General features: G+C 45.9%; 1 protein-coding gene across 3 annotated transcripts in view; it reads left to right on the top strand.

Moving 5' to 3' along the window:
- Window positions 1-3,010: 3,010 nt before the first annotated feature.
- ZBTB17 (zinc finger and BTB domain containing 17) overlaps window positions 3,011-26,377 on the top strand; it is a 38,675-nt gene continuing 15,308 nt past the window's right edge. Inside the window, exons 1-5 of one of the 3 annotated variants that reach the window (XM_077837319.1) lie at window positions 3,011-3,161; window positions 18,546-18,752; window positions 22,746-22,934; window positions 23,796-23,975; window positions 24,247-24,372. In XM_077837319.1, the coding sequence (XP_077693445.1) occupies window positions 3,011-3,161; window positions 18,546-18,752; window positions 22,746-22,934; window positions 23,796-23,975; window positions 24,247-24,372 (853 nt within the window). The remainder of the gene's footprint in view (window positions 3,162-18,545; window positions 18,753-22,745; window positions 22,935-23,795; window positions 23,976-24,246; window positions 24,373-26,377) is intronic. The other 2 variants (XM_077837320.1, XM_077837321.1) reach the window with 2 other exon arrangements.

Below are 26,377 nucleotides of genomic sequence, written 5' to 3'. Positions count from 1 at the left end.
ATATAGATTCAGCTCCAGGTTCTCTCTGCTCTGCACTTAGGGAGCCTATGGGCTGGGGAGTGCAAGGTGTCATGCTGCAGATGGAAAGAGCAGGGCTTGCAGAGCCCAGAGCAGGGCACTTGTGTTTCCAGCAGCCAGTAGTTTGGGGCAAAACTCTCCCAGTGGACACAGATGAAGCCCCCTCACGCTGTAAGCCAGTGACAGTGATTCACCTTCGGGTAACCCCGGACGTTTCTCATACAGGCAGAGTGTTACTTTCACGTGGGGATGTATGAGGTCACGTTTATTATTCGGTGTGACTCAGGGTATGTCTACACCACAGCAGCTCCAGTGGCGCAGCTACGGGACTGCAGCCGCGCCACTGTAGTGTAGACACTCGACCTAACCACCTCATACAGGGCGTGACATTTTTCACAGCCCTGAGCAATGTGGCGAGATCAATCCAAGTTTGAAGTGTCCACTGGGTCTCAGTGGGAAAATATTCTCCGCTTTAGGACTGTTGCTGTTTCTGCCCAGTGTTTTGTTGCTGTCCCCATTTCCTGCCCTTGTATTCGGGTCAGACTACACAGCAAAAGCTGCAAACAGGCTAGATTGAATCTACCTTGTCCAGGTAACCGTGTGGGTTGGCACAGGCCCTGGGCACATACTCCGCTCTCTAGCCTGTGCTGAGCTCTCTTCATTGCAGTCATTACCCAAGTTAGCTGGCATCACACTCCCTGTGGTAGGCTGACCTGTGCACGGCTTTCGCTGTGTAGACAGAGCCTTTATGTCTCTCATCCTTTCTGCCCTCTGCATTTACCCCCCTAATCCCTATCTCCATGGGGCTTGCTCCCTCTCTCTTCCCAGTTACCTCTGCTAAAAATGAAATGGCTAATGCTGACAATTAAGGTATCATCGCCCAGCTGAGCCAGGGGCATTCACAACTCCCAGCCTGGGGCAAGCACGCACTTTTGGAAGAGTTGCTGATCATGCCTTGCAGATCTCATAAATACATCAAGAGATCCAGTCTGATTTAAAGATGTTAAATAGTTTCAGCTAAGCTCAAAGTTTTCAGATGAATGGGGAGGCGGGGAGCAGACTTCCACCTCACCTAAGTTAGTGGAACAGGGTGAGGCATATATTCAAACCATTGCTGCAGCTGGGTTAATTAACAGGAGCACATCAGCAGCACATCTGAAAGAAGAAGGAAAAACAAACAGATGACCGGCAGCACCAGAAAATGATGGGAACACTGAGACAGGAACTTTGCTGGGTATGAGGCATTAAAAATCCTGTACATTTTTCCATTGGCAACTCCTGGGCTTGTCAGGGAAGGCTGCAGCAGGATATTGCATATTGGGATGTCCACAGCTGGGACAGCACTTAACTATGATGTAAAATTTAACCAGATGCACCCTCGAAGGGGATTTACTTCAAAATGCTTCTGTCTTTCAATGTATTTCCTGACAATCTGAAAGGGCTGATGTTACACTAAGAACCATGTGCTTCCACAGGCCCGTTCCTGCAAACATCTGTGCACTCAGTTGCTCACATGTGTAAAACTGGGATTCAACACAACTTAGCCAGTGTGATGCAGAACAAGACATCAGTGTTGTAAGCCGCTCTCAGTGCTGCCGTGTTTAATTACACACAATCAGGGCAACCTACAAATGTAACTTTTGCCTTGAGGCTAATTTGAGGTTATAATGTAAGCATCCAGAGGACACCAACCCAGTCTAAGGAGAGGAGCAGTCATGGCACTGTATCTCTTTTATTTCAACACCAAACAGAGTTAGGATAAGTCTGTGTTTGGTGTTGCAATAAGAAAGTGTGTTTTTAGTCCAAATAAGACCTTCTGATCAGAGGCTGGCATGTTGCAAAGTTCACCTCTTAGGATCTTTATCTGCAGCTTAGTAAATACCCTGCTCTTCCTCTCTGCTAAACCCCTGCTAGATGCATTCCATGTGCTCAAGATCCACACTTGTTTCAGGATCGACGCCTTGGAGGTGGGAGGATCCCAGAGCTTGGGCTCCAGCCCAAGCCTGGAAGTCTACACAGCAGTGAAACAGCCCCGCAGCCCAAGCCCCGCAATCCTGAGTTGCCTGGCACAGGCCAGCTGCGTAGACTAGTCTAGTTGCTGTGTAGACATATCCAGATCCAGAGTGGCCCTGAAGACCTGGCATATCCTGACGCTTTCAGGGAAGTCCAGTTCAAGGTCTCTGCCTTGCCCTGATAGTCAAACCCCTGCATGCTTGATCCCTGAAAGATCACCTCTCCCTCCATGCCCACATAATGCTGTTACAAACTCTCACCATTCTATTGAAAGTCTTGTAATTGGTGTTTCTTCCCTAAAGCCCCAGCTGCTGGAATCATGTGAGAATCTCAGCTTCCCTTTCAAAATGAGTGAGTGTCTAGCCCTTATGGTTGCAAAGAAAAGCTTGAAAATGAGACCTCAGTGCAGCCTCAAGCCCAGAATACAAAGAAAAAGAAAAACATTCTTTTATTTTTTAAATCGCTCATGAGTTTTAAGCCAACACATGGCTCTTCAAGACCTGACTCATGATTTGTGAACACCTGAGGATGGCAATGCTGATGTCAGTTTGCCCGATAGCCACAGTTTTAGCCTGCCCAGGCTGGGATTGTGCCAGGAAGTGACATGGCACAGGGGTGGCATAATGTTTCTCCGGGGCACCCATGCTCCACCATGGCGTATGGCCACAGTGCATTGGGAGGCACAGCCCAGGCCCTTTGACCGTGGCTATGGCTACAAAGCCAGGCCCCTTCCTGAGCCCACCTCTGCTGCACTGCCTGTGCAATGCCCAGGGGCCTTCCTTCGCCTCACTGCACGGGGCTGCCTCTAGTGCTTGCTGCTGCCTCTGGTGTCATGGCGCTGGGGAGAGCCCTGGGGAACACCACGTGGTCCGCAAGGCCCGCCGCTAGCTCTCCATGCCCCGCCCTGACGCTGCAGAACAGCGGCGCATGCGCTAGAGAGCCCTGTCAACCGCCTGTGCCTCTCCCGCTGTAGCTGCGCATGCGCCGGAAGCCGGTGGGGCATGGGGATGGGTTGGTGAGACGCCGCCGCTTCCGCCCGTCTCCAAAATGGCGGCGCCCTTTGTCCGTTCCGTGTCAGTCTGAGTCCTGCTTGCCGAAATGTGACTCACCTGCGGGTCCCGGGATGGCAGGTAGCGGGGGCAGCCGGGGGGAGCCAGGGCAGCTCCAGGGGGCAGCCAGAGTGGGAGGGGCAGCCAGGGCAGGTGTAGCGCTGGGGGAGGGGGCAGCCCTGGTAGGAGTGAGGGGAGGGGGGATCTGTGGGGAGGGGGAGCTGGAGGGGAGGGGGCACTGGGGGATGGGGGCAGTAATAGGGCAGGGGGGAGCTAGGGGGGCAAGTGGAGCTAGGGGGAGGTGGGAGGGGCAGGGGCTGGGTGTGTCTCTGCAGGGGGTGAATGGGACCCGCTCCGTGAGGTGGTGATTGTTGCTGGTCTGTAATAAAAGCAAAATCTTGCTCTTAAATCTGCTGTCTCCACGTGAACTACCCCCCCCCCCCGCCGCACATCTGGCACTGGGCTCCGCACCACACTGCAGCTTTCCATTCGGGTTTACATCTTCTCACCCCCTGTGGCACCGGGGCCAAGGCTGGAGTCTGTGGCTGGCCAAGGTGGGGGGTGGGTCAGAGTGCAGGCAGTGGGCTCTGGCGGGCACAGCTGAACTCAGTCTGAGAAACTGTTACAGTTACCCCGAAGGGTAGGGAACCGCAGGTCTCAGTGGGAAAATATTCTCCACTTTAGGACTGTTGCTGTTTCTGCCCAGTGTTTTGACAGCAATTTCTGGTTTAATCAGCATTTGAGTTTTACCTACTTCCTCCAGGATGCATCTGTCTACAACGGGAAATTTCATATTCCAGAACAACTGTTCAGTTGTGCCGATTTTTTCAGTGGTGTAAGCTTCAGCATAGCCCTGGCATAAGGGTCCTGACACACCTAATCCTACTAAGGACACAGTGAGAAAAGGCATCTATGCCTAGTCTACCCTAGACTTTACACTCTTGGTAACACTGATGCAGCTGCCCTGCTGCTGAAAACTGGGTAAGGAATTTCCTGCTGTGGACCAGGCAACTGAATCTGCTTGTGGGGTTGTGCTCCTCTTGCTCTTCTTTCCTTGCTGATAGTTCATTTGACACATTAACTCTGCAAGCCCAAGCAATGAATTCATCATGTTAGGCATTAGCGTGAGCTTCTTAATATTATATAAGATGTTTAACTGTTTGCCAAGTAAATCACCAGTAGAATGGATTAGGAAAACTGCCTTATACGTGTCTATGCAATGGACTTCTACCCAAGAATATATTTTTTTGTTCTGATAGCAATTCTGAAATTCCCAACATAATACCAATAATCCACGCGTATTATACACACACCCCTACATGCAATTGCGGTATCTGCCTGTCAAAGTGTAATTGATCTGTATCAACATTTCAAACCAATATGACATTTGCTTTGCCATTGTGTTCGTATGTCGGACACTTACTGCCCTGGCTAAACCACCTAAAGTTAGTACAGCAGGGAGTAACTTGAGGGTTTGTTTAAGGGTGGAAAAAATGCAGTTTTTACTAGCTTAACGCCCAGATACTGGAGAGAGTAGCTGCGGAAATACATAGCTCATCATATTATTTTGGTTAAATACATGAGCAGTGTGTGTATATTATAGTTAATATGGTGGTGCGTAGATCCAACATTACCAAATTTTAATATCAGCTCAGTATTATGGACTGTGACATATAACGCATGGCAGAATATGATCCATTAACATAATTCTTTGCAAGGGATTGTTGGCGTAAACTGTGACCTTCCCAAATTTGTTCGGGGGTGGGTGTCTCCAACACACAATGTGGTGTTGGTCCTCTGTTGTACCGTGCTCGTCACTGTAGTAGCTGAGAGCCAGAAGTCACTCAGGAAAAGGAGTTGGGCATCATTGTAGCAGCTCAGTAAAATCATCAGCTCAAGTCAATACACAGTAACAATCCAAAAAAGCAAACCATATTAGGATGCATAAGGAATGGGACAGAGAATAATACTGAAAAGATGATAAAGCAATTGTGCAAATTAATGGCACACCATAACTTTGAATACTGTGTTTGGTTTAGATTGCCCATGTTAAAAAAGTTACTGCTGAAATAGAAGGCATCCAGAGACAGGCAACAAAAATGAGTAGGAATAGGAAAGGCTTCCCAAGTACTGAGGGAGTGAAAAGATTAGAACAATGTAGTTTATAGAGTAGATACATAAGAGGGGAGATGATGGTAAACAGAAAGTAAATCAGCTGCTCCTATTTCTCCTTGCAATACAAGAGTCAATGGACATTCAATGAAATTAAAAGGCAACAAATTTAAAAGTGATAAAAGGAAACAGTTTTTTACACAACATGTGACTAGATGACGACCTGAGGTCCCTTCCAACCAACAGAAGAAACATCTGTTGTCAGGATATTCCATATTTGTCCATTATGGAGATTTTATACCTTCCTCTGAAGCATCTGGCACTCGCCATTGTTGGAAACAATACAGTCTATAGAGACCACCAGATCAGAGCAGCACGGCACTTTCTTCCTAGTGACTTGTATTTACACCTAGCATTAATTAATTACATCAGTAAAATTCAAACTCAAGGTTCCACATACAGTCTGGACTGTGGCCCTTTATTAACACAACTGCACAGGCATAAATTCAGATCTAAACTTCCACAAATAATCCAAAATTATGATCTGCCTGTGCAATTTGTTTGCTACATACCTAACCAATAAGGGAAACCGCCTCCTACAACACTCCGGCCAGCACCTCTAGGCCTTGTCCACAATTTCAGTGAGTGCCACAATCCCACCACTGGTATACAAAGTCCACTGAAAACAGAGCCACATGTGGGAGACCCCAAGTGAGAGACCACCTTAGCTCATCTACTTGCAGGTGTCATCTTTGTATATCTTACTTAATTCCCTGCCATTGCAGGGGCTCTGGGCATTCGTGTATCTTGGTCCCCCCGTTCTTTGCCTGTGGCACATAACAGTTTAGTCTCTTGAGGGCTGTAGTACTTTGCTCTAATTCCACTTGTTGGGTTTCATGTGTGGGTGCTGGGCAATGGATAGTGGCCTGTGATATATAGGAGGTCAGGTCATACTAGGTGATCTGGTAGTCCTTTCCAGCCTTAAACTCTGTCTCTAATGCTTTGTGGCATTGGCTTGTCTCTCGTTCCCCATAGGCAGTCGCGAGGGGTGGCTCACGTGACAAGCTTAATTTAAACTTAGCAGATTTATTTATCTTTAACTGCATGCCACAAATGCAAGTGTCTAGTACTGAGCTTTCCATCACTATGATTGATACAGTAATAAAAGACTTGACAGCAGTGTCAGAGGAAGATTGAAAGGGAAAACACTACTGATGTGATTTGGAGAGGGTGAGACTCAAAGGTTGCTATCATTCTAGTTTCTTGGCTCCATTAAACTCTGGGAATTGAGTTCCCTTGCTTTTTATTTTAGCTGAGGCCAAATACCACTTTGATGGTCACAGTATCGCTCGTGAGTAGAACAGAGCCCTGGTAAAGGAGTGTCACATATGCAGTCCAACTTGTTTTCCCTTTTTAGGGAGTAGATTGACTTTGGGGCAGTGGTTTTGTATTTTAAAATGCAATTTTTTGTTGAATCTATCCAAGACGGCCACTTAAGGTAAGACATATAGCAGTCAGCTCTATTCTATTGAAGAGGTTATGGAGAGAGGCTTCCAAGAGGAATAGTCTCTCTAGCTTTGTATCTGAGCACTTGATTGTATTTACCCTCACAACAGGGCTGTGAAAGAGGAAAAGGCTATTGTTCCCAATTTATACATGGAGAACTGAGCCTGCAGAGACTAAGTGACTTGCCCCCTCTCACATACGCAGAGCAGGGAATCACACACAAGTTATTCAAGTGCCAGGCTGGCACCCTAACCACTGGGCAATCCTTCCTCTTACAATGTTAACATGTATTTACTGTTTAAAGGAGGAAAAAAAGCAGTAAAGTAATAATTAAGCTGTATGAAGAAAATGAGACATCCGTTTCACTGAGAGCAAGTATTGTGTTAATATGCTTGATATAATGTATGCCCATAAACCACTGTTCTAAGGTGGGTAGGATGGGTAAAAACATCAATATTTATAATTCAGCAGCAGCTGTATTGGTTATTATCCCAATGGCATCGTGTTCTATATGGTATTTGAATGGTGTAGAATAACACTAAGATGAAATGTAGTAAAGAAGACATTGACCAAACTAAAGAATTCTTAGCAGTTGCATGACTCTGATGTGGACCAGAATTGCCAGTGTCTTCTGCATGAGGAGTCTTTGCCTTTCTCCTTGGTGGATTCATCACACTGGTTACCTTCTTTCATTTTATCTAACAGTAGGAATGTGGGCTAATGTTCCCAAAAGATTCTCTCCCCCCCACCCCCCCACTTTCTGTGTAACTTTAAACTGAGCCTGTCTTTTATCAACATTAATAAACATTATGGCATCTCAGCTATGCCCTGCATATTTGACAGTTGTCACCTTTTAATATAAAGCAACATTAACATTGCTTTTTGCTATTAACTGTGGACCATTCTGTAATAATAATCACGGCTGATTTGAGTAATTGTTCTATTGAAACCTACTGAGGAAAGGTTCCCAGCAGCACCTTCAGAGGGTAGTACAGTATAAAGCTTAAGATGCAAAACTGGGAATTCAGAGATGTGTGTTCTAAGTCCCATCTCTGCCACTGACTCTGTGACCTTGGGGAAGTCACTTAACCTCTCTGTGTGTCAGTGTCCTCATCTATAAAAATAGGGATCATGAAGCTCTCTTATGGAAAGTGTTCAGTGTTCATAGAATCATAGAATCATAGAATATCAGGGTTGGAAGGGACCTCAGGAGGTCATCTAGTCCAACCCTCTGCTCAAAAGCAGGACCCATACCCAATTAAATCATCCCAGCCAGGGCTTTGTCAAGCCTGACCTTAAAAACGTCTAAGGAAGGAGATTCCACTGTGTTACTGCATGTATTATTGAAATATTGATCAAATGGATCTAAACCTTCTTCAGTTCTGTAACATTCAGTTCTCACTGGCCCTGAGCTCTGAATAATTTTAGTGGGTGGTCTGTTTTATTGTATTTTAACATTTTAAGACTTAAAAAAAAAATTCTCCAGCCACATGAGGAAGGTGGATAATGGTGGTGGCGGGGCAGAGGTGATGTCTTTTGCCTGACCAAATATTTCAGTTCTAATTTAAGTGAGTTATGCAGGTCATCCCAACTGATACCAGTAAAATCCTTCATATAATGCCACATTATCATGTACTTTGCATAGGCCACAGAGTTCACAGAAAAGTTTTAGAATTCTTAAAAAATATGTATTGGGGCAACGTCTTGTATCCCTCCATTTATAAAGCCCAGGTACCCTATCTATCATGAGTCCGGTTGTACTGGGATCAGAACCAGGGGAAGATTATAATTAAAATATGAAACATCTTTTAAAAATGACTGAAATAACCCCTTTGATACATGCAAACGTCTTGATTTTAAAGTCCCATCTCTCAGGATCTTCAGGGCCTGGAAGCTAGTGTTGGTTATTCCATTGGAACGGAGAACCCCTCCTTTTCCAGTGGTGTGCAGTTCCCATTTCCAGAACATAAGCCCATTACTGGCTTTGAACTACTTATTGCTTGTGCTGGGCTTTGGGTCAGGGTCATTTTAGGAGGGAGCAGGGCTGTTGGTGAAGGAGGAAAAAAAGGAAACGTCTTGGTGGCAAGTTAAGAAAAATGGCAGCTGTTTGAAGCTGCTTGGGGGATTGGCTTGTTTGAAGTTGTCCCAAGGAAGGTGGTCAGAGTGCAGGTGAGGTAATGCCATTTATTACATGGCTGTCATTACTACAGGGTGTATTAGCTCTTGAAAACTTTTGAAGTAAATCTGTTGATTTAAGGAAAGGCCAGTGCATTGCCTGTATTTAAAAATAGAAGATCCAAGACATTAGGAAATTGATTTTGTCATAGAAACACCAGCAAGGGGCAAAATAAGAGACATCCAGAAAATTAAGTACATCTCATACCCTGCTAAGACCAGCAGTTCTGAGACTGTCTCAGAGCAAGGGGTCTTGAGGGACATAAGGAAAATGGATCTTAGCCGTTTTAGTGGGATTCATTACTTTAGAAGAAAATATTTTGTGCTGTAACCTCATCTCAGGACTTCACTGTTTCTGATGGAAATTTCCAATGAGAACACCAGATTGATGGGTTTGGAGCATACCTGGTTCTATAATGATGGAAGGTTGAAGAGTGTCAAGCTAATTTGTTCTCAAAGAGGAGACAGTGCCTAGAAGATGGGCTAGCTCTTTAAAGCAGTAACCAAAGGAGCTGTTACTGTACTGACAACCTCTGCGTTTGCCTTTGCAAAAGGCTGATATATGGCTGTACTACTTGAGTGAATCTAAAAAACCTGGTTGCATATCAGAGACTGAGGCTTTGTGAGTTTAAAAGCAGCTTTATACTCCTAGTTGAGTATGGCAGGTATCAGTGTGACGATCAGACTTGCACATATGACGGATGGCTGGCTAGAAAAGGGATGGTGGGTTTATATTTGATACAGGAATACAGGCATCCCAAGTCTTCCGCATAAGTTCGGATGCCAAGTGACAGATGCCATGTAAGAACCTCAGTAGAATAGAAAGGCAAATTCCCAGTTGCCCAGATGAGGAAAGTCTTGCAAAACTTCCTGTCCATGCAATCACATCAGCACGCTGCCAGCAGAACCACAAAACTCCAATGAAGCACTCTTCCAAGACTGCACTGAACCTTCTGAGCAAGTCAAAACAGCTCCCAGTCCAACCAAAAGGGGGCTTTTCAAGAGCTATGTTTTCCCTTTCTCCACCAAAGGGTTGGTGAATTTTATCTCAAAGGTCTGGGTGCTAGAGGCAGAATTTCTTTCCAGAATAGGAGTGAGTTAGTTACGGGAAATGCATTTTGATTAGAGGCAGGATGGTCTATGGTTAAATCACAGGACCATGAGTCAGGAGACCTGAGCTCTATTTATGACTCTGCCACTTACTCACTGTGTTGCCATGGGCAAGTCACTTGAACTCCCAGTGCCTCAGTTGATTTGCTTGTAAAATTCCGAGAATACTTTCAGGGCTATTGTGGGGCTTAGTTTACTAATGTTTGTAAAACACTTTGAGAGGCACAGATAAAAGGCGGTGTTATAGAAGTAAAACCTGGTGGTGATGTTAGTACACCAGTAGGAGGGGCTAGTGTAAATGGCATTTGAAAGAAGTTAACTAAGTCTTTGGAGGGAAAATAGCTTCTGTTCTCTGCAACAAACCTCGTAGAAAGTAAAAAGGCTTCTTTCCGTCTTGAAATGTGATAAATGCATTAGGTTGGATTGGTACATCTGGTCTCCTTGGCTCTTTGACGGACGCATGCAATGAGCCACTGATACTCCCTTGATTTCTTTTGGCAGATGCAAGCAGATTTTAGTGTCAGGTTTTTACAGCCTAATGCTAAGTGAGGGATTTTTTTATTCTTACTGAGCATCGCTGATCGCTTGTCCTCCTGTCTCTGTAATTAGAACACATCTGGCTTTCCCTGCTCATTATCACTCTTGGTAATCGTTGACACTGTTACTTTAATAAATTTGTAAAAGTCGTGCCGCAAATTGCCATCCCGGGATCTCTGAAGATCTGAAAAGGGGACAGCTCAGCATTCGTGTGAGGAGGACTCCAAGGTGATCATGAGAATCAAATTAACTTGATAGCAGGGCACAGCTGATACATTTTAAATATGATGTTGTTGGCCCTAGCCATAAAATGACAGGGCACTGCAAAATTTTGGAGCAAGCTAGACATTGTCAAAACGTATCCATGTCTTGATATCTGGGTCCATCCATTACCGTATTGTTTGTAAGTCAGGGGTGCCCCAGTTTTGTTCAGATGCAGGTCATTAAACTGCAGCTGCTTTCCTCAGTACACTAGCAAGGTCACAGAGACTAAATGATGGAGCAGGTGGGTGCTTAGACTACACTTTGTGCTGGCTTCTGGTGATTAGTTCTTTCCTTCTGGCCCTGGCCTCTGTCTTGTGAATTTTTGGAGCCCTGGTTTAACAAATTAATAGCTTGTTCTGGCAAACTGCATCTGCTGTAAACAGCAAGGATACCGGTTAGCCTTCAAGGCAGATTTCACGTGGAGGGCTTTGATTCTGAAGAAGCAAGCAGGCCGAGCATGCTGTCATGGTGTGGCTAAGGGACTCAATGAAGGGCATTTCTGCACAGATGGAATTTTGTTCGCATTGAAACACAAGCGCTGTAAGAAATAAGTCAGATCCCACAGCAGTAACTGTATCTTCCTGGAAGAAAATATCCATTAACAGCAACTTTCGGATTGAATTTTGGTTTCAAAGCTGACTCCAGGGCTTCTAATTTGTCAGGAGGAAGAGCCTTCTCCTCTTGCTTTCCTCATGTACCCAGAGCTGTTACCTTAGGTGTTTTCCTAGTCTGCCCCATGCAGCAGGCTAACTTGTCATGGGTTTCCATGGTAGCTACAGGATTGTGCTTTAAGAAAGAAGATTCTCTCTTACCTACGGTTATTTGGGGGCATTCTTTACTTATTTGGGAGTCATATCAGGTGTCTCCTTGTAAATACATCATGATCTTCATTGCATGTTATCAATATGCCAGGTTGTGGGTTGACCCAATCAACCCTGGCTGTTGTGATCCCTTTCTATGCCTCTAGAGCACCCTGAGGCAGGAGAAAGTGAGACTGTTGCATTGGATGGAGTCACACAACCACAGAGTGGTCACAACTCCTTGACATTGTGTTGTGATGTCAGGCTACCATTCTCCAACTACTTTGTGGCCATCCAATTCTGCTGGAACCACTGCCTTAAAATGATAGCATATGAGCAGTTGTCATCCAGCCAGATGAAGATTGCCGAACACCTCTTGTGGGTGAGCATCCCCATTTCTCTTGTCTGTTTCTGGAATAATTAGTTTTCAACCCAGGTCTTGCGCCCAGACCAACATAGTGTCTTTGCTGTTGGTAACAAGGGAGAATGTTGGCCATCTGGAAAGGACTTTATTCTTCATAGAATCATAGAATATCAGGGTTGGAAGGGACCTCAGGAGGTCATCTAGTCCAACCCCCTGCTCAAAGCAGGGCCGATCCCCAACTAAATCATCCCAGCCAGGGCTTTGTCAAACCTTAAAAACTTCTAAGGAAGGAGATTCCACCACCTCCCTAGGTAACACATTCCAGTGTTTCACCACCCTCCTAGTGAAAAAGTTTTTCCCAATATCCAATCTAAATCTCCCCCACTGCAACTTGAGACCATTACTCCTTGTTCTGTCATCTGCTACCACTGAAAACAGTCTAGAGCCATCCTCTTTGGAACCCCCTTTCAGGTAGTTAAAAGCAGCCTATCAAATCCCCCCTCATTCTTCTCTTCCGTAGACTAAACATCCCCAGTTCCCTCAGCCTCTCCTCATAAGTCATGTGTTTCAGTCCCCTAATCATTTTTGTTGCCCTCCGCTGGACTCTTTCCAATTTTTCCACATCCTTCTTGTAGTGTGGGGCCCAAAACTGGACACAGTACTCCAGATGAGGCCTCACCAGTGTTGAATAGAGGGGAATGATCATGCCCCTCGATCTGCTGGCAATGCCCCTACTTATACATCCCAAAATGCCATTGGCCTTCTTGGCAACAAGGGCACACTGTTGACTCATATCCAACTTCTCGTCCACTGTAACCCCTAGGTCCTTTTCTGCAGAACTGCTGCCTAGCCATTCGGTCCCTAGTCTGTAGCGGTGCATTGGATTCTTCTGTCCTAAGTGCAGGACTCTGCACTTGTCCTTGTTGAACCTCATCAGATTTCTTTTGGCCCAATCCTCCAATTTGTCTAGGTCCCTCTGTATCCTATCCCTACCTTCCAGCATATCTACCTCTCCTCCCAGTTTGGTGTCATCTGCAAACTTGAGGAGGGTGCAATCCACACCATCCTCCAGATCATTTGTGAAGATATTGAACAAAACCGGCTCCAGGAGTGACTCTTGGGGCACTCCACTTGATACCGGCGGCCAACTAGACATGGAGCCATTGATCACTACCCATTGAGCCCGACAATCTAGCCAGCTTTCTATCCACCTTATAGTCCATTCAGCCAGCCCATACTTCTTTAACTTGCTGGCAAGAATACTGTGGGAGATAGTGTCAAAAGCTTTGCTAAAGTCAAGGAACAACACGTCCACCACTTTCCCCTCATCCACAGAACCAGTTATCTCGTCATAGAAGGCAATTAGATTAGTCAGGCATGACTTGCCCTTGGTGAATCCATTCTTATCCTTCATTGCCTCTAGTGGAGGCCTGGTCTATACTAAAAAATTAGGTCGAACCAGCTATGTCACTCGGGTGTGAAAAATCCACACCCGAGTGAAGTAGTTAAGCTGGCCTAACCCCTGGTGTAGACATTGCTAGGTTGATAGAAGAATGCTTCCATTGATTTAGCTACAGCCTCTTGGGCACCTGGATTAACTACACTCATGGTAGAACCCTCCCATTAGCAGAGGTAGTGTCTGCCGCTGTGTATATCTGTGCCACTGTAGCATTTCAAGTGTAGACAAGCCCTTAGACTCTACAGCACAAAACTCTCTGTTCAGAACTGTGACTGCTCCCTTGCCATCGTTAGGGTGTGTGTACATGCACTCACACTCACACACACACACACGCTTTTGGGAAATGTGATCAAATTTTGTGCAACCATTTTTGAGTTAGTTTGAGTGTGAAAATGTACTTTTCCCCCATGTGTTCTGAGATCAGAAACTTTGCACTTGGGTAATTCTGAGCAAGAGTTAGAAACTTTAAAGTTGGCTTCTTCTCTATATGTCATTGAGACTTGATTCCCTTTACCAATGCTGCAAGCACACACAAAGTATATACAACATTTGTAAGCCCATTTTGAGCATGAAACGGATGCTGTTGAATATCATCTAGCATGGGGGTACTTTTTGCTCTGTTTGCATCATTTCCTATGGTTTCTTTAATTCTGTTATAAGAGTTCTTCAGTTAAAAAAACCTCACATTCTGCCTCTCTTCTCCTTGCCTTTATTAACAGGGGCATGAATACAGGGTCTTTGGTTTATTTTTTATTTAATTATCCATATATTTTAGTGTCTATTCCTGCTGCTTATTCCGCATTTGAAACCGTAAACCCTGTGTTTGTGACATTGTAGATAGCTGCTGTGCAAGTGAGTCACAAATGGAGGATTAGGATTTCAGGTGGCAAATAAACTGTGGGAGCTGATGAGCTCTTGAGAACAGGTGTATCTCTCTCTCCTACAAATGGCCTTGATTCACCCCACCCCCCCGAAATGAGCAGATGAGTCACAGAGTGTTCTTTCAAGGTTTTCCTGTGGGGTCAGCTGCCCTTTTTTGTGCTTGAAATATTTTTCATTTTGTTAAGGGTTGGCAGTCATGCAGGAAAGAACAGGGATTACGTCCATGAAATTACGCACACCCGTTTATATTATAATAGAAAACTTGATCATTATATAACTCAAAGTAAAGACTGTATCCTCTCAAAATCTTAACTTATCTGTTTTTTTCTAAAAGAGCTTCTGTAATTCTAACAGGAATTGTTTCAGGGAAGGTCTTTGACCTGTGCTATATAGGAGGTCGGACTAGATGATCACAGTGGTCCCTTCTGGACTTAGAATCTATGACTCTTCCAGATAGTACATAAGAGCGGCCACACTGGGTCAGACCAATGGTCCATCTAGCCCAGTATCCTGTCTTCTGACAGGGGCCAATTCCAGATGCTTCAGTGGGAATGAACAGAAGAGGCAATCACCAAGTGATCCATCTCCTGTTGCCCATTCTCAGCTTCTGGTACTCAGAGGCTATGGACGCCCAGAGCCTGAAATTGCATCCCTGAACATCTTGGCTAATAATCATTGATGGACCTATCCTCCTGAACTTATCTAACTCCTTTTTGAAACCTGTTATAGTTTTGGCCTTCACAACATCCCCTGGCAATGAGTTCCACAGGTTGACTATGTGTTGAAGAAGTACTTCCTTATGTTTATTTTAAACCTGATGCCCATTAATTTCATCGGGTGACACTTGATTGTTGTGTTATGTGAAGGAGTAAATTAAACTTCCTTATTCACTTTCTCCTTACCATTCACGATTTTATAGACCTCTGTCATATACCCCCTTAGTCGTTTCTTGTCCAAGTTGAACAGTTCCAGTCTTTTTAATCTCTCCTCATTCTGTCTTCTTATCTATCCCTTTCTGAATGGTTCTTAACATTCTGTTCGCTTTTTTGACTGCCGCTGCGCATTTAGCGGACATTTTCAGAGAATTATCCACAATGATTCCAAGATCTCTTTCTTGTATGGTAACAGCTAATTTAGACCCCATCATTTTGTATGTATAGTTGGGATGATGTTTTCCAATGTGCATTACTTTGCATTTATCAACATTGAATTTTAGCTGCCATTTAGTTACCCAGTCACCCAGTTTTGTGAGATCCTTTTGTAACTCTTCTTGGTCTGCTTTGGACTTAACCATCTTGAGTAATTTTATATAGCATCTGCAAATGTTACCACCTCACTGTTTACCCCTTTTTCCAGATCATTTATGAATATGTTGAACAGCACCCGTCCGTACAGATCTCTGGGGGACACACACCATTATTTAACTTTCTCCATTCTGAAAACTGACCATTTATTCCTACCCTTTGTTTCCTATCTTTTAACCAGGTATTGATCCATGAGAGGACCTTCCCTCCTTTCCCATACTGCTTATGAAATCTACTGTATGAAATCTATAAAGTCTACTTTAAGGCCCCAGTCTTGTAATTGAGTCCACATGGACAGACCCTTGCACCTGTCTGGAGCCCAGTTAGCCTGTGTACAGACACAAGGGTCTGCCTATACAGATCCAGTTGAAAGACTGAAGCTGAAATTTGCCAGTGCACTAAGATCTCTATATCACTTGGCTATACTTAGCCCAGATGGAGTCTTCTCCCCGCTCACTACATTCCACTTTGCTGTGAGAGGTGCTTTCAACAAGAGTTCCTTCCGCAGGTTATTTAAAGACAGGATGCCTTCCATACATTGCAACACCAGCCTTCCCACCCCCGTTCCTGGGCCACTTGAGATATCGCTATTAAGTGTTGTTTGTCTGCTCTTCAGTTTGATAATCACTCAGGGCGGCTGCTCTTTACAGCACACTGACTGCATGGGGCAGCTTGTTTGAGTTAAACCTTTCTCTTCAATTTGGAATGGCCTGCTTAAAGATAGAGGATTCCTTTTGGGTAGGTGGCCATGTGTAGCCAAAGGCATTCTAATGTGGTCTGTGACCACCTCTCCCACTGAGATCAAGGTGGAGCTTCCCATGGCACCGTAGTCTCTATGAGCCTCACCTTCATATTGAAGATGAGGGCTTCTGCAATCGGCTCTACTTTGTGCCAAAGTGTGCTTCTTGGGGTCCTTGTATGTTCCTCAGTGGTTCTGGGTACTATGAGACACCTAGGGGCTGATTTGCAGAAGTGCAGAGGATTCACACCTGTAGCTGAAGTTGACTGGAGCTCTGCTTTGGCCTCCTAAAGTACTATTAAAATGCTGAACATTCTGAAAAATTGGACCCTGGGCATCATGAGTTGGTCACTTGGCAATTTTGTCAAATAGTATTTTGAAAATCTAGCTGGATCTCAGTTCCTCAGCTGGAAAATGGGGATGACGCCATCCCCACCCCTTCCCCCCGCTCTCTAGAGTGTTATGAAGATAAATCCCCTAATGTTTGTGACTCGCTCAGGTGGTGAGAGCACCGTACAAATGCCTGGGAGGAAATTAGTCATATTGTATTCAGTGCAAGGATGGATGGTATGCGTTAAATAACGCCCGGGACCACGCATTGAATGAGGAGGATAAAGCCACTCTCTGAAGGAGGCAGGGATCCTGTGAGAACATAATACATGATCATGCAGTTAAAGACTGTGTCCTAATGCATACGCACAGGGGGCTGTATTAAGGTTGCACAGATTACCTTAAATCTAGCGTTTTTTAACTCTGGAGTGCTTGACTTTTTGCAGCCTTAATCTTTTGTCTATTTATTTTTAGATGTAATCATAGGATAGAATGGGGTGAGGGAGCATCAGGTATGTTCCTGCAGTTACATAGGCTGCCTGCATGTACAATTTGACATGTGCTGAAATATTTAAAAGATATAAATATATATTGGCAGTCCCCACCGCGCCCTCTCAAGCTGGGATCAGTTGATGTCCAGGGACTTCACAGCAGAAGTGGGGTTTGGGGAGGGATTTGAAGAAGGAAGAGGGTCAGGGATTTATGTGCTAATTCAGGGAGAGTTCTGTGTGTAAGGGGCAGTACTCGGAAAGTGGGAGCTGGTGGAAACTGCAACATGGTGAAAACAGGCCAAGCGGATGGTTTGATGTTAGCAGCTGCAGTTGGATAGAGCCAAGCTGGGTGCAAAGAAGAGGTTATAGGAGGCTGATCAGTAGGACTTTCCGCTTTAGATGGCTGTCTGATTGGAAGGACCAGGGGAAGTGTTAGTAAATGTGATACTATAAATCAGTATTTAAAATTCCTTTTGGCACTTCCTAGTGTTGCTCCTACAGCCACTGGTGGGCCTTCATTTGCAGGCCTCAACCAGTGAATTTCAGTCAGAAAACAGCAGTCTCTTTTTGAAAGAGAATGTGACAAAATAACAGAAGCAGATTTTATGCCAAACCAGGTTTAAAACAGAGCTGCGGCCGGCAGCTTTGCAGGGGGATGTTTAATCAGGTGGGTCTGATACAATTGACCATGGAGGGCCGTAGCATTCGGCACACTTGATCATCCCACCAGCAGTGGCCAGTACTTCAGATGGAGGCAAAAATTCCTAACAGCCTCCTCCTAACCTTGATTGCCCATTTAAAAAACTTTCCAAGAAGCACCTTCACGCTTTCTCCCACACCGGTCCTTGTGCACGGGAGGAGCCTCAGGAGCTTCTGCAAGGATGCCAGGTCTTCCCTCAGAGCTCTCCTTAAAACACTTCTCAGCCATGATTCCTACAACCCACTCGACAGTATCATCGTATTGTTTCCTCATATACTCCCATCTGTCTTCATCCGCCTGTTGTCTGTAGTTTTGTACTTTGGTGCAGGGACCTATGTGTGTGCCACAGTAAAGTCCTGGCCTCCAGGTGCTCCTGCAATACAAATAATGCATAATAATGACCAATGGTGCAGTGTGAGGCCGACTTTCTTGCGGGACCAATGACTAACTGCACAGTGGAGACTGAATTAGCTTCTCAGCCCTACCGGTTCCTCCAGATCAAGGCTGAGGCGCGTGGGTGGAAGTGGGTCTGCGCACTGCTTCAGTTTTAAGCACCGTCAGTGGGTGCTTGCACACCATAAAAATGGATTTTAATAAAACCTCCCTTACTCCAGCACCAGGCTCAAGCACAGTAGCTGGAGGGATGGAGCGTAGGCTCTGGTCAGCCAGGTGATTGTGCTTTCTCTCCTCAGCTATGGATTTCCCTCAGCACAGCAAGCAGGTCCTGGAGCAGCTGAACCAGCAGAGGCAGCTGGGCTTGCTGTGTGACTGCACCTTCGTGGTGGACGGCATTGACTTCAAGGCCCACAAGGCCGTGCTGGCAGCCTGCAGCGAGTACTTCAGGATGCTGTTTGTGGATCAGAAGGACGTGGTGCATCTTGACATCAGCAATGCAGCAGGTATGCAGGTGCGGCTCCTGGGAGAAGCCAAGGCTGCACTTGGGAGAGGAGCTGTGGCCCTGAGATGGTGGGCCGTATCCTCAGCAGGTGTAAATCAGTGTGTTCCTGTTGAAGTCAGTGGAGCCGCACCAAGTCACGCCAGCTGTGACTCAGACCCAAAGTGTGCAGAACCTCCTAGAAAACATTAGGGCTGTGGTGGGGATAGTGACGTTCCTCCTGAACACTGGAGTTGCCATAGCCCAGTGTCCCATCTCTGACAGTGCCCAGCACCAGATGCCCCAGAGTGCAGGAACCATGAAGTAACAGACATGGGATAATCTGACCTCATTAAGGTCTCCTCCTAATCCCTAACAGAGACTGGTTTAAACCCTAAAGCATAAGGTTTCTAGAACTTGGTTTGTAATAACTGTTATAACTCTGCCTATTCTTGTTATCCATGAGAAATGTCCACTCGCTCTTTGAATCTTGCTAAGTTCTTGGCCTCAATGACCTCCTGTGGCAGGGAGTTCCACAGCCTCATTATACTTTGTGCAGCAAAGTATTTTTCCTTTGACCAGTTTTGGACTTGCTACCTTTCAGTTTCATTGACTGTCCCCTGGTTCTTGTGTTACGAGACAGAGAGGATAGCAGCTCCTGCTCTTTCTTCTCTAAACCATTCATTGTTTTATATGACTTTATCATGAGTCCTTTTATTCATCTCCTTGTGTCTCCACTACGGAGACCATACCGGATAGCTATACTGGCATAGCCGCCTACAGTAGATGCAGCCTACACCAACAGAAGAAGGTTTTTTTGCTGATGCAGAGAACTCCACCTCCCCTAACGCCATTAGCTAGGCCCTCTTCCATCGACACTGCTGCGTCCACACTGGGTGGGGTTGTTGACATAGTTGTGCCAGTCAATCGTGTGGGTTTTCTCATGCCCCTGACTGACACAGCTATGCTGATATAACTTTTCAGTGTAGACCAAGCCTACGGTAACAAGCCCAGTCTTCTCCATATCTCTTCACAGAGAGTGTTTTCATGCCCCCAATCATTCTCATCACCCTTTTCTGAACTTGTTCTAATTCTACAATATTATTTTCTAATGGGATGACCAATTCTGTGCACAGTATTCTAGAAGTGGGAGGGTACCATCAATTCAGATCGTGGCATTACAGTTTTTTTTATATTATTCTCCATCCCATTCCTTATGCATCCTACCATCTTGTTTGCTCTTCGACTGCAGCTGCTCATTGAGTAGAGGTTCCCATTGAATTATCATCGGTGATGCCCTGATCTCTTTCCTGAGTTGATCAATTCGTTCAGAACTCTGCTAGGTTCATGAACCTGTCTGGTTTAAATTTTTCCCTCCAATGTGCATTGTTTGGCATTGATCAACACTGAATTTCGTCTGCCATTGTATTGTCCATTCACCTAGCATGATTAAGTGCTGAAGTTTCTCTGTCTTCTCTGGGCTTGACTAACCTAAATGACTCTGTGCCTTCTGAGAAGGTTGCCTCCTCACTGATCATTCTTTCCACCTCATTTCCAGATCATGAATAAATATATTAAACAACTCAGGACCTGGTAGGAACCTAGCGGCACCCCACTGTTAATCTTTTATGATGGAAACTGGCTGTTTATCCCTATTCTTAATTATTTTCTGTCTTTTAGCCAGTTTTTGATCCATGACAATACCTTGCCTCTCCCTCCATGAATACTTAGCTCCTTTAGTAGCTTCTTGTGCAGAACCTTGTGAAAGGTCTTTTGAAAGTTGAAAGGATGTTCACAGGTTCTCCGTAAACCATTACCTTATTGACGTGTTCAAAGAATTCTGATACATCAGTGAGATGAGACCCATCATATCATGATCTTCCACGTGTTTTGTTGTTCTATTTTTAGTTGTCCTTTCAACCAACGTACTAGGTACAGATGTAGGACTTGCTCGTCTGTTGTAATTCCCTGAGTCACCCCTATGGCAGCTCAACAGCCAGCCAGATACAACCTATTGGATTCCTGTTTGGCCAGTACCCTATACAAACACGCACCACTGTAGAGATAGCTGTCTAACAATCATCTAAAGGGAAAAGGGAAACAGTGATCCTGCCAATATATAGTATATGCCCAATAGCTATTACTTCAGTATGTGTGGTTGGACAGATGTGCATCGCGTCTGGAAGCTAATGGTCTTAGAGTAGAACAGGAAGATTTTTATTGTTAATATTAGAAGAAGATTCATTAGTTGTCTTGCATTAGCACTTAAAGGCTCCCACCAAGATGCAGAGCCCGTTGTGCTAGGCTCTGTACTAACACCGTCGTTAGAGACAGTTCCTGCTTCAAAGAATTTCCAGTCAAAACAGACAAGCCAAAGGAGGAGAGAACAGAAGTATTATTATCCTCATTTTACAAATGGGGCAATGAGGCCCGGAGAGAGGAAGGGACTCACCCAAGGCCACACAGGGCGTCTGTGGCAGAGCCAGGAATTGAACCCAGGTCTCCTGAGTCCCAGTCTAGAGCCATAACCACAGAATCATCCTGCCTCGCTCTGACATTCCTCAGGGTACAGTCTGGACTGCTGAACTGCTGGGTCCCTTCAATTCTCCAGTCTGGGGTGCCTTTTACACTGCTTCACTGTGAGAGCAACCACTCCTGGTCTGCTGTCACACAGCCTCTAGCATGTAAATTACTCCCAGCTGAGTTATATGAGTGCTTTTAGCCAACCACTCCTGAATTGTATTGCAGAGTGACACCAGCATATTCCCAGTCCCAGACTTGTCCCCAGAAATGTGCGTTTTGTACTTCCCAGCTGTTTCCTTCTGTGCAACACAAGCTCATAGAAAGTCCGTCATTTCATTAATAGAAAATGATATGCACAAACCATGGTATCTCAAATGGAGTTTCCCAAACACTTCAATCCAAACACACACTGGTTTAGATAAAACAATAAAACAAGTTTGTTAGCTACAGAAAGATAGATTTTAAGTGATTACAAGTAATGAGGCATAAAAGTCAGAATTGGTTACAAAGAGATAAAAGATAAAATGCAACTAATACTTAATAAGTTAAGTGAATTCAACACAAAAGTTTTATCTCACCACCTGCTCACAGCAATCTGGCTGGATCCCTTCAGCCATGACCACTCCCCCAGTTCAATGATGCTTCCTTTTTCTTTCAAATGTTGGTGCTGTGAGTAGAGGTGAGAGGTGATTTGAGGTCTCTGTTCCTGATTTTTGTATCTTTGCCTCCTCTTTGAGAATCATCACCAGCTGGGGTTCAGGCAATAGCCAGTCTGTTTGCACGGGAACCCCCAGCTGTTCTGTTGCCAAGATGTAAACTTCTCGTTCACATCTTTCTTCCTGCCAAAGAAAAGCTGTTTACCCAGGTGATGCTCCATTTGATTTTGTTGACACTTGGCTGAGGCGTCAGTTTGCCTTTTGTCTCTGGTGAACTGGTTTGGGTCGCTTCCCTAGACTTGGAATATGTCTTAGACAGTAACACTGTGGCCACATATGTTTTACTAGGACAATAATGTTCAGCAGATTATGAGTTTTCGAATGATACCTCACAAGGCATACTTTGTACAAAATTTATCATAGTCTTATAAAAAGGATGAATATAAGGGTACAGACAGTCACACTCGCTGAGTTCAAGATCTTATTTATTTCAGCCTACAGAATTTTACCTTCCCCCCTCTCTTGTGCTAAACTAACACTAACAATGGCACCAGCTGGTTAAAGTATAATTATTTGTTACTCTTACCTAGAAAGTAAGAATCTGGCATAGTTTCGGGTAGGCTTTTCAGGGAGTTTTATTGCAGCATATAGGATAAATTTCTAGGGCCTTTGAATCAATGGGAGTTAGCCACCTAAATCCCTTTTAAAAATCTGGCCTTCAGTCACTAGTGCATGTTCAGTCTCTAAAATGTTGGCAACTTAGCTTGCTATGAAAAAGGCCACTCATCTCTGGAGCTTTGATTTGTGTTTATTTTATTTCTGGGTCTGTTTTATTGCAGGCCTTGGTCAGGTACTGGAGTTCATGTACACAGCCAAGCTCAGCCTGAGCCCAGAGAACGTGGAGGATGTGCTAGCAGTTGCCGGTTTTCTCCAGATGCAGGAAATTGTCAGTGCTTGCAATGCTTTGAAGTCTCTCACCGTGTCAGCTGAACCCCATTCAGAAAGCCACAAGGTCCCTGAAGTGACCGGTATGCAGCCTTCTTACCCCCTGGGGCTTCCCGTTCCCCATAGGAATATGTTCAAAACGGTTCTCAGGGGATGCTGGTTCAGCCAGGATTTGATTGCTCTCTTTAGTGTGGATCTGTTACTGAAGCATGCTTAAATCAGGAAGCAGCTGAGAGGAGAAGCTAAACACTGATCCATCCCCAGCCAGATGTTTTCTTTACTGTAATAAGCTGGCCTGTAGACTGTGGTGAACTCAGTGGTTAGTCAGTCAATAAAGAACATTTCCTTCCAAAAGAAATGTAAGGAAGGTGCAGGTGAGGTCACCCCAAGCTGTGCATGTGGCCTGTGAAGCCGCAGATCGGAATGCAGAACATTGGCTCCCAGGCTTTGGGGGCAGATGAAGGGCACAGCTACACCTGGCAACATCCATCTCCTGGTCACTGGCTGCTCTGTCCCTCTCTGTAGCTTCAGTGGCTCCAAATCCTAATCTTGGCACTGCAAGACCTAGGGGACAGGGATTTGGTGCACTAAGGTTGGTCAGACATGCAGCACGTTTCAGTATTGCAAATCATGAGTCCTGGCTTAGATCTGTTCCCTCTAACTCACCCTTCCCAGATATAGATGAAGCTTTTGTATCCGTCTCACCCCCATGGATGGCACCAGGCGTCATGTGTTTGCTACTAAATGTTAGTTTTCCTTTCTTGTCCCTCTGTTAGTATGTGTCGATACTTAAGACAATTAGTGCTATTGGCTGGCCTTGCTGACTGCTGTGTCCGTTGTTTGGACTCTCGGAAAGTACAATGCGGCAGTTCTGGTTGCTTTGCCCCTCTGTTGTCTCCGAATGCGAAGGGAGTGTGGTTTGCTTGTGTGTGTTTCCCCGGCAGGGGACGAAAAAGCACCTGAAGAAGGTAAAGCAGCAGTAGCAGAAACGTTCGGTGAACTCGACAAAGCTGAGCAGGTCCCGTCCAAGAGACAAGAGGAGGAGGAGGTGACGGAGGCTGCAGCAAAGCCAAAGGAGAAAGAGCCTGAGGAGGAGGGCAGCAAGGAGACCAGCGTCAGAGCAGGTCAGCCCGAGGAAGGTTACATATAGAAAGTGAAGGTAATTAAGCTTCCCGGCTTCACGCCTTCACTTGTGCTGCCACTAGCCCTTGGGGCAGCCTTTCGCCTCCCCCACACCCCTTACTCTCTCCTAATCCTTTCCACAGCCCTCCCTGCTCTGCCCTCCCCACCCCCGGGGATCTGTTTAGCTGAGCTGCTGCCAGGCTGCCCTGTTTCCGCACAGCACATCGCAGCCGTCGCAGTGAATGGTTCGAACGTGCTCTTCTTTGTTTCTAGGTCCAGGCGACGCTGTACGGGAGGACTCTCCCTCTGAGATGCCCAGTAGCCAGCAGCCAGAGGGTACCAGGCCCAACAGTGCCAGCCCGGCTACAAAGTGCAGCTCCTCCCAGAGTTCAGAGCAAGGTGCTGACCTACAGCTGGCACAGGATGGTGGTTTGCCATTTTGAAATGAAAGTAGTGACAGTAACTTCCCCCCCTTACATCCAACTTTGTCGTCTCTGCGTCCTTTGGCACAGAGGAATAGCTCCAGACCCCAGGCTCCTCATGGCTACACCCCCATACTTGTCAGATGTTTCTGCCCTGTGTGTTTGATTTCACCAGTGTGGAGCTTGCTGCTCCCTCTGGTTCTCGCCCAGATACTTGGCTGCTCCCAGCTCCACAGGGAACAGGCCCGAGTGGAATGCCACAGAAGGATGTGAAGTCGGATTGGAACAGGTGTCACTGTATGCTGTACAGCCCTTGCTGTTGCAGCAGGCCATGAAACCTGCAGCCTGGGCTGTCTAGTTTGTCAAGTACATCAGGATTGCATTGCTCTGAGCAGCAAATAGCTGGAGCTTAAGTTGAGAATTTTAAGGGCTGTAGTTTTCATTGGTGCAGGAGCTTACATTTGAAAATAGAGGAACTGAGGATCATCCTGCTTGTTAGATACATCCTGTTTGAAAGCACAGGACTTCCCTGGGTTTTGTATACATAAACCTAGATCCCTTTCATGCTGGCAAAAAGCTAATACCCCTAGAGGAGGAGGAAACCTAGCCTTTCAGCATGCCACAGCTGGGCAGGTGAGCCAGGCACGGGGGAGCTGTTGTGAAACACCAAGAATGGTTAGAAAAAGAATGAGGAGTCCGGTGGCACCTTAAAGACTAACAGATTTATTTGGGCATAAGCTTTCATGGGTAAAAAAACCCACATTTTCAGATGCATGGGGTGAAAATTACAGACGCGGGCATAAATCTACTGACACATGCAGAGAAGGCAATTTTCCCTCTCTTGGTATTGACACCTCCTCGTCAATTATTGGGCGTGGACCATATCCACCCTGACTGAATTGGCCTTGTCAACCCTGGTTCTCTGCTTGTAACTCCCTTCTCTTCATGTGCCAGTATGTTTATGCCTGCATCTGTAATTTTCACTCCATGCATCTGAAGAAGTGAGGTTTTTTTTACCCATGAAAGCTTATGCCCAAATAAATCTGTCAGTCTTTAAGGTGCCACCGGACTCCTCGTTGTTTTTGTGGGTACAGACTAACACAGCTATCCCTCTGATGTTGGTAAAAGCATTTCAGTAGCTTTAATAGAGGCACGTAGAGAAGTTACAGTAACTCTAGACAACTTTTTCCATTAAAGCGGTTGCAGATCTCACATCCCAAGCAATGAGAGAGGCCCCATGTCCCAGGCAGCACATTAGTCCTGAATTATGTTGGGGACGCCAGATCTGCGTGGCCCTGTTCCCTGAGCCCTCTCTGCTGCTCCAGCATGCAAACACCAGAAGGGCACGGCGGGATCAAATCAGTTCCAACTTCTGTGCACTTTAGGAAGTGTATGGGCGTCAGGGGTGAAAGTAAGTTAGAGGAAAGTAAGTAAAAGTAGGTGAGAGTAGTGAAAGTAGGTGAAAGTGAAAGTAGGTGAAAGTAAGTTACCGGTAGGCCGGAGTCCCGAGCAGGGGGCTTGGCCTCAACCAGAAGAGGCAGGGCCTTAAATCCCCGGGCCCTTTCAATCTTGATTTAAAGCGCCAGGGCTCCAGCTGCGGTAGTGGTGGATGGGAGCCCAGGGCCCTTTAAATCACCCCCGAGCTACCAGCTGCAGAGGTGGCTCGAAACCCCAGGGCTCGGGGGCAATTTAAAGGGCCCAGAGCTCCAGCTGCCGCTACCGCAGTGGAGCCCTGGGCCCTTTAAATCACTGAGGAGCCCTGGGGGCTCCTGGCTGCCACTGCTACCCCAGGGCTCTGGGCTCTGGCAGAGCTTTAAAGGGCCTGGGGCTCCGCTGTGGTAGCAGCTGCCAGAGCCCCGAGCCCTTTAAATCCCCGCATGAGCCCTGCTGCCCGAGCCCTGGGGTAGTTGTGGCCGGGCTCCATCAGGGATTTAAAGGGCCCCGGAGCTCCAGCCGCTGCTACTGCCCTGGGGCCCTTTAAA

The sequence above is a fragment of the Eretmochelys imbricata genome, chromosome 18, assembly GCF_965152235.1.
Source record: "Eretmochelys imbricata isolate rEreImb1 chromosome 18, rEreImb1.hap1, whole genome shotgun sequence".
Lineage (NCBI taxonomy): Eukaryota > Metazoa > Chordata > Testudines > Cheloniidae > Eretmochelys > Eretmochelys imbricata.
This window is presented reverse-complemented; position numbering and strand designations above follow the sequence as displayed.